Raw genomic sequence first — 8491 nt, 5'->3', positions numbered from 1 at the left:
CCAAATGAGCCCCTTCTGCTGACATGGAAAAATACCGTTCGGGAGATTCCAAAATTTATAAAAACGTTATTCAGATGTGTGGATAGCTTTTCTCCTCGTCAAAACTCTATGTTTGGGAGCATGTAGCTGTGAATATATTCGTATAATTTCATGAACTGTCATTCATATCACCACTGCCAGATGCTTTGGTGGGTAGAAAACGTATCTACTGATACATTGTTGTGAAATGGAAACAATGGTAGTGACAACAGAAATGGCAGGTGCATTTCAGATGCAGGAAAGTTGACATACAAATACAAAGCTGATATGTTCCAACCTTTAATCTTCATGCAACACAACATGATTTTGGCTCTGCTCTTCCTCACGTATAAATGTTTTGGACAGTGTAGGTTCGATTAAAGCTGGTGATCTGAGCTGAGGTTCACTTAGGTGCTTACTCTCTTCATACTTGTAGACAAGCTGGTACATTGAATGATGTATTGAAGACAGAAAAAAATGTTTCATCCTTTACATGAAGGAAGAATCACCTAAATCTCACAAAATTTAATTAAAATTACGAAATTTGGGAAAATGGAAACAGATTTCTCTGTATAGATTTTATTTTACCAGGTGATGAGGTCCCACTTAACTCCATCAAAAGTATCAGCTGGACAGGATTTTGGTTATATTTTCACATGCTCGCCCACTCTGTACAGAATAAGAATATATTTTGGGGTGGGGTGGGGGAGGAGAATTGCCAAATATTGGGTGACATAATTTAGTGTTACGTTCTGATCATTGTTGAGGAAATTAAATCAAGGAAGTTTAATAAAGGGATTTTAATTGAGGAAGTTTAATAATCTACCTACCCTCTTTCATAAAGGTCATGTAACATCAAGCAAACAATATTTTAATTTTCTCCTAGAATAGTTAGATATTTAAAAAAAAACTCAATATGGCACTATTACAGGGCAGTAAGATCTGAAAAAAAAATCCAAACAACCTTAAAAAAAAACAATATTTCTGATGGCTAGTTAACATTTTGACTACTATGAACCCCTGTGTATATTTCCACACAGCTAGACAGAAAACCGTTGTGTGTTTTCATCAGGCAGAAAAGGTTTGTAAGGAGAACGGCCTACACGTTTGTATGAAGGTCAAACACGCCCTCTTGCAAGAACGCTCTCTACCTAAAAACCTATCTAAACCCTCTATCAGTCTTGTATAAACCGTAAAATCTTCACAATCGTGTCACTACAACAGTGACTAACCCTTTGCAGTTGTATTCTCGGGTGGTAGAGGAATCAAGGCCAAGTTTTATTTTTAATAATGGTACTGGCATTTTTATCACCGTGTATGCCCTTTTATGGGGCATTAAAAGCCGGAGACGCTGGATTAATCCTGTTTACTCACTTACCCAAGACACCGCACCTCATGTGTCCAACGTGTGTAAACGTTTAACAACACTGGTCAGTCTGCGAGCGCGTAGCCGTGTACACGTGCCTGTATACACTATCCCTTAATTATTTGTGGGCTAGATTTTGTTTGATAGTTTAAAATACACGTAGTTCGCATTTGCACCCACTTTTTGACTTCAAAAGCATTCACTTAAAAAAAAGTCCCAATATCTAAACCCACCAGTTGACATTCAAACACATCAGAGTAATTAAATTATGCTCAGGGGCAATATTATAGGCCATATATGTAGAACACACATGGAATATATGATACAATATGATCGCAGGCACACACCTATGCCCATGCTGCTAGCTTGCACATGCATTATATATAGAAGGCGTTCTGGTACAGGGTGTTCTGGCTAGAGGTCGTTCTGACTGTTACAAGAAGCTATGTTGCCTGTTGCCTGAGAGATGCTAGACTGTATTTAGCTATTATAAAATAATATATGTTGTGCCAGATTCAACATAATACCCTCTTATTCTAATAGAATCTGTCTGTTGAATTTATTTATTTATTTGATTGATATATTTGATATTTGATATTTCAATTATACGACGACGGTCAGCATTATGGTGGAAGGAAACCGGGCCGGCCATCCACAAGCTGCTCACAGACCTTCCATCGTAGGGCCGGGGAGGAAGTCAACATGAGTCCGTTGAATTAATAAAATATTTGTGCTATATTTAACATAATAATTTTTTTTGTTTGTTGTTTTTCTGTCTGTTTCAATCCCTCAAGTTGGCCAATAACGGAGAATGAGCTTATATTCATCTGCGGTGTAGAATTTTATTTTTTTATTTCATTGGTACTTTACGCCATACTCAAGAATATTTCACTTATACGACGGCAGCCAGCATTATGATGGGAGAAAACCGGGCAGAGCCCGGGGGAAACCCGCGACCATAGACAAGCTGCTCACAAACCTTCCCACGTACGGTTGGAGGGGAAGTCAACATGAGTCTGTTGAATTAATTTGTGTTATAATATTTGTTAGAATATTTGTGTTATATTTAACAGAATAATCTGCTGATATAACAGAATATATTCTAGCATCACTCAGGCAACAGAATTTCTGTTGAGTTTAACAGGTTGCTTTTTCTTTGTTGTTTTTCTGTCTGTTTCAATCCTTCAAGTTGGCCAATAACGGAGAATGAGCTTATATCAATCTGCATTGTAGAACGAGTGCGGTGAGCTATTGCAACTGATATTATGAGCGAAACATCACTTGAGTTCGGGAAGAAAAAATCGCTGTAGGGGCCATATACCTAATGTTGTAAAAACATAAAACCCGAAACCGCGTGTTGTGTGTGAGTGAGTGAGTGTTGGGGTGTAACGTCGTGCTCAACAATTTTTCAGTCATATGACGACGAAGGAATCCTCAGGGTGTATGTTATGTACCTACTTGTTGCAGGACGGATATCCACCGCTCTTTTACCTAGTGCTGCTTCACTGAGACGACTTACCGAAGGCAAGTAAGAAGCCCCGCCCGAGTCATTATACTGATATGGGTCAAACAGTCGTTGCACTATCCTCTTCATGCTGAACGCCAAGTGAGGAAGTTACAACTTCCTCTTTTAAAATGTTAGGTTTTTATAACATGGCAGGGCATCGTAGGATGGTCTTTATGTGTATGTGTGTTTGACTAACCTACAACCCACAGGCTCTCTGATGAGACTGACCTGGTAGATGAAAGGTGTGAGATCCGTATGACAGGTTGTATATACACTGAAGGGTAAGTATAAGGTCAGCTCCGTGCTGTTTGTGTATCTTTTTAAGGTGTGTGCTACCTTATTTAGTTGTTACATAACTGCAGCACAGTTGTCTCTGTGCCGTCTTAACTGTGGCGTATATATATTGCTGGCTCACTGGATAAGTATGTTCTTGTAGCGGTACGGTTCAACTTGGTACCGCTGTATGGCTCATTGGATTAAAATCTGTTTGCAACAGGTCGGTCTTATTTGTAGTGCTGTATGACTTACTGAATCACTATCTGTTTGCAACAGGTCGGTCTTATTTGTAGCGCTGTATGGCTTACGGTCTAATTTGTAGCGCTGTATGTCTTATTGGATTAGTATGTGTCTGTAGCTGGTTGGTCTAATTTTTAGTGCCTCTGTGGCTCAGTCGGTTTCCTCTCCGGCCGTTGGTGGGAAGGTCTGCCAGCAGCCTACGGATGGTCGTGGGTTTCTCCCGGGCTCTGACCGGTTTCCGCCCACCATAATGCTGGCCGCCGCCGTATAAGTGAAATATTCTTGAGTACGGCGTAAAACACCAATCAAATAAATCAATCAATCTTATTTTTAAGGCCGCATGCCTTACTGAATCAGTATCTGTTTGTGGCGTGGGAGTCTAATTTGTAGCGTTGTACTGCGTACTGAATTACTCTCTGTTTGTGGCGTGTCGGTCTAATATAGTCCGCTGAATGCTTTATTGGATCTCAGCACCGATGTAGCAATGCATGATACGTTGGGTTCTTTGATCATTATCTGCTGTTAGAAGGATGGTTTCAGCACGATCAGGAACCATGCTTACATCATTCATTTAAAACGTTCTTATCACTGCATCGAAAATTTAGGTTTGGCGGTATTGAGTGCTGGGGCTTTATGTCTGGATATTTGTCCGGTACCCAGCGAAGGGCGACGAATAACTGTCAGTACTCCACTTTCCTCCACGGATTAACCTGATACAAGTCATACAAGTGAACAGTTCTTGGGGGCATTGTTAGTGGTTAATCAAATATATATGGAAATATTTCCGCCTGATGTATGCATACAACACAGAAGAACAATAATGTCTAATTTAAACATAAAATATTCAAGAACTGGAAGTCTGTTGTCAACTGTTTGCTGTAACTTGAACAGTAGAAAGCGCTAATCTTTCGTCATTTCACGCTGTATTATATGTTTTCGTTTTCAGAGCCCTCCGTCGCCACGTTGATATAGAAAACGTAATAATGATCATGATTTCCGCGCGCAGACAGAGTGTGAGGTCAATGATGGCTTTTGTCACCTGCTTTGTCGTCTGCTTCAGAGAATGCCGTACGGTTTCAATGACTACAACATCAGAAATAGATTCCCATGTCGACACAGGTATCGTGGATGCTAACAATGGTAGCGTTGACAAAACGAGAACCAACAGATTGGTTAATGCACAGGCTGGGCTGACACTTGCAGACACTGTGGACCAGGAATTCCTCTCTAGTCTGCATATCACAAGGATGAAAAAGGGCCTCAGTGATGACTTACAATGTGGCTTCGACCAGAAACCTGCAAATAGTTCAACAACAACGAATTTTGACGACAGTTGTCCTCTGTCAGCTTTCTGTAAATGCACTAAGTCGAAGAGAGAAATGAAGTGCACTGGTAACATACCGTACATCCCAGTTCCTCCTGCTTACGTGACTTCTGTCACGGTTTTACGCGCGTCTTTCGGAACGCTGACAAATCAGACTTTGACTAACGTAACTAACGTTTCCCTGTCATGTCTAAACTTGTCACACTCGGAGATAACCCACATCGAAAAAGATGTATTTCTCGGTTTGAAATTCTGCCAAGGAGCAAAATTAGACCTGAGCGGGAATAACCGTATATACTTGAGAGACCTAAAAATGGCATTCTGTGATCTCGCTTCTTCCAATGTGTCTGTATTACAGTTGGATAACATGGATTTCAAGACTTTCCCTTCTGGTCTTTTGGACTGTTTATTAGGTTCAAAGATAAGAAGTCTGAGTTTACGTAACAACAACTTTTTGACGTTTTCGGGTCAGGCTCTGTCACCGCTGGGAGAACTGACCACGTTGACTCTGACGTACAACTACATTACCTATTTACAGGACGTTGAAGGATTCAGGAATTTAACTATTCTTGGGCTGCGTTGGAACAATTTCAGGCAAATCCCACGACTTTTCAAAGAGACCTCGCCTGATGACAACGTCTACCCAAAACTTCAAAAGCTAAGACTCGGATATAATCGAATTCTGGAGATAGCGAAAGAGGACTTTTCCGGTCTACGAAACCTTAAACATTTAGAGTTGAAGTTTAACTACATTAGAAGTCTCGCAAATAATTTGTTTAGGGAAACGCCCAAATTAGAACGACTTCATCTTAAGCATAATAATATCCGCCAGATTTCCAGCTTCGCTTTTAATAGATTCTCGTTACGTTATTTTGGACCTCAGTAAACGCTTTTCATTTCAGCACTGCCGACACTAAAAACTTCTTCAAACTGTGTCCAAACCTGGATGTGCTTTATTTGACGGATAATATTATGGACATCAACAACCCTGCTTTAGAGGAACTTTTTTCTCCGCTCTCTAAGCTCACACGACTGATAATAGAAAACATGGGTATCTATAAACGTCTACTGGAACCTCTGTTTAGGGTTCTTCCTTCATTGAGAGAATTGATTGCCTCTAGAAATACTATTAGTGATTGGACGCCTGGTGTATTCACAGAGGCCAAGAAACTGGAAAAACTTTACATGGACTCTAATAACATTTCTACGATTTCCGAATATTCATTTCCTAAATCTCTCTTGGATAACCTCAAGAAATTGAATCTGGCCGGCAACCCTTTCGCTTGCACCTGCGATTTAATGTGGTTTAGGAATTGGATTCGAACCACCAAAGTCACTATCGTGGCTCTGAACCACACATGTTACAAATGTTACTCCCCGAAAGAATGGAAACATAAGAACCTGCTGTCCTTCAATCCTACAGTAGAATCTTGTACTGTAAAGAAGTTAAACTTGCCCTTAATTCTTGCCGCGTCCCTGGGTACGGCTGCCGTCGTAATTGCGATTACTGTGACTGTGTTTGTTCGTTACAGGATGCACATTAGCTACTGCTGTTTCCTTACGCGTTCCAAACTCAAAGGATACACGGAAATCGAGGACACGGAAGGGTAGGATTATGACGCCTTCGTCGTTTACAGTGCCACAGACCGGAACTGGGTGATCCAGGAACTCTTAGCCAGAGTGGAAGATGAGGAAGGATTTAAGCTGTGTTTGTACGACAGGGACTTTATACCTGGAACCGACATTGTAGACAATATCATGGTTAGCATGGAGGCCAGCAGGAAAGTCATTCTCGTCCTTTCGGATAGCTTCGCTGCCAGCGAATGGTGTGAATGGGAGTTAAAAATGGCCCAGCACAAGCTTCTCGATGAAAGGAGAGAAATTCTTATCCTAGTGAAACTAGGAGACATTCAGCACCGTAACATGACGAACCGACTAATGCTTCTGATGCGAGACAAGATATACATAGACTGGTCTGACTGTGAACTGAGCAGACATATGTTCTGGCAGAAGCTGATCCGGGCACTTAGCAGACCGTCGGAACCCACCGCAGCCTGACGTCTGTCGGAACCCACCACAGCCTCACGTCGTGTATTTACGCTAAAGACGGTGGTTTATTCTCAGAAAGTATGTGTTTTTTTGTGTATGAATGTGTATGTGTAGCTCGCGATGTAAACTTGATGTGTATTACAGGTAGAGAGTTTGGTACTCATTTAAAGTTTGCATACATGAACACATGTTGCACAAAATACACATACTGTGCCGTTGCATAGTTGTTGCGGTTAAGGTGTACCTGAGATAAACAACGTGTGTATCTTTTCCTCACGATTACTTGAAAGATTATATTGTAATATCGTAATTTATGTGTTTTTTCTACATTGTATCGTATTGTAGGACGTAAAACCCGACGCATACATACACACATTGTATTTTTTATGCAAAACGAATTTATTTTCTGTCTTTCCCTGTGTACAGTCATTACATTGTGCTTTTACGTCATACTTAGCAATTTTTCAATCATATGACGTCGAGGACTCATTAAGTGTGTATGTACATGTAGTGTGTCTCCTGGTGGCACGACGTGCCCATGCCGCCAAAGTGCTGCCACCACTGAAGTATCATGCTCCGTGGCCGAGGTGGTTAGCGTGCCAGCGTGGCGCAATGACTCAGGAGCCTCTCACCAATACGATGGCTGTGAGTTCAAGTCCACCTCATGCTGGCTTCCTCTCCGACCATATGTGGGAAGGTCTTTCAGCAACCTGCGGATGGTTGTGAATTCCCCTGAAGTTGGCCCGGTTTCCTCCCATCAAATTGCTGAATGCCGTCGTATACGTGGAATCTTACTGAGTACAGCGTAAAACACCGATCAAATATATAAATAACAGAGTCGGGTTGTACCTGAAGATACTTGAAGTGTTCAATCTATTAATTTCATACTGCTGAGTTGCTTGTGAAAAACTGAACATATTGAACGCCGACCATTGGTGATATGTGACCTTTAGCAGCATATATCATTAAAACATTTTTAGAACTTATTTATTTATTTCGTTGGTTTTTGTTTTTCATTCATAATCCATGATCAGTGGTAATGTATAAGTTAGAAAAGCAGCTATGTAACAAGGCGAATTACCAGCGGTAATAACAATACATAAATACAGTTTGCTACAGCATCATGGCGGCAGGAAAGTCAAAACAGACATACGTATACTCTTGAAAACCCACATCCATCCTGCAAATTTCTGGCAGACCTTCCCACGTACGACCGGAGAGGAAAGTCTCACAAAAACGTGGACAGTTTAAATTAATGACATACATTTTATACACACTGTCGTGAGTTGGTAGATCAGAAATATTATATCTCGTTGGCGACGTTCACATATTAATGTTCAGATTGTAATACACAATCGAATAAAGTCGCCTGGTGCTGCTTGGCCATTCAATATTAAGTTGATTTTGGTTGAGTGGACATTGACTGAGCCAATTGTAGCAGTTTTCGGATTTTACGTCCCAACGAGTGACCTACTTGTACGTAAAAGACGTATTGTGCACAATAACATTAATTTTAAGATATGTGTGGGATGGTCTTTGGGATCATGTCGAATGATGTGGCATGGCGTGGGAGTGAGTGTATGTGTGTTGGTATATATATATATATATATATATATATATATATATATATATATATATATATATATATATATATATATATATATATATATATATATATATATATATATATATATATATATATATATATATA

General features: G+C 40.4%; 1 protein-coding gene across 1 annotated transcript; it reads left to right on the top strand.

The window, feature by feature from the left end:
* The first annotated feature begins 4432 nt into the window (after positions 1-4432).
* LOC135480863 (toll-like receptor 13) lies at positions 4433-7706 on the top strand. The gene is made up of 3 exons (XM_064760793.1): positions 4433-5505; positions 5634-6312; positions 6343-7706. Exons 1-3 carry the CDS (start codon positions 4433-4435, stop codon positions 6787-6789), a joined length of 2199 nt encoding a protein of 732 aa, XP_064616863.1. The 3' UTR covers positions 6790-7706.
* The last annotated feature ends 785 nt before the right edge of the window (positions 7707-8491 follow it).

The sequence above is a fragment of the Liolophura sinensis genome, chromosome 13 (genome assembly GCF_032854445.1).
Source record: "Liolophura sinensis isolate JHLJ2023 chromosome 13, CUHK_Ljap_v2, whole genome shotgun sequence".
In the NCBI taxonomy this organism is placed as follows: Eukaryota; Metazoa; Mollusca; class Polyplacophora; order Chitonida; family Chitonidae; genus Liolophura; species Liolophura sinensis.
This window is presented reverse-complemented; position numbering and strand designations above follow the sequence as displayed.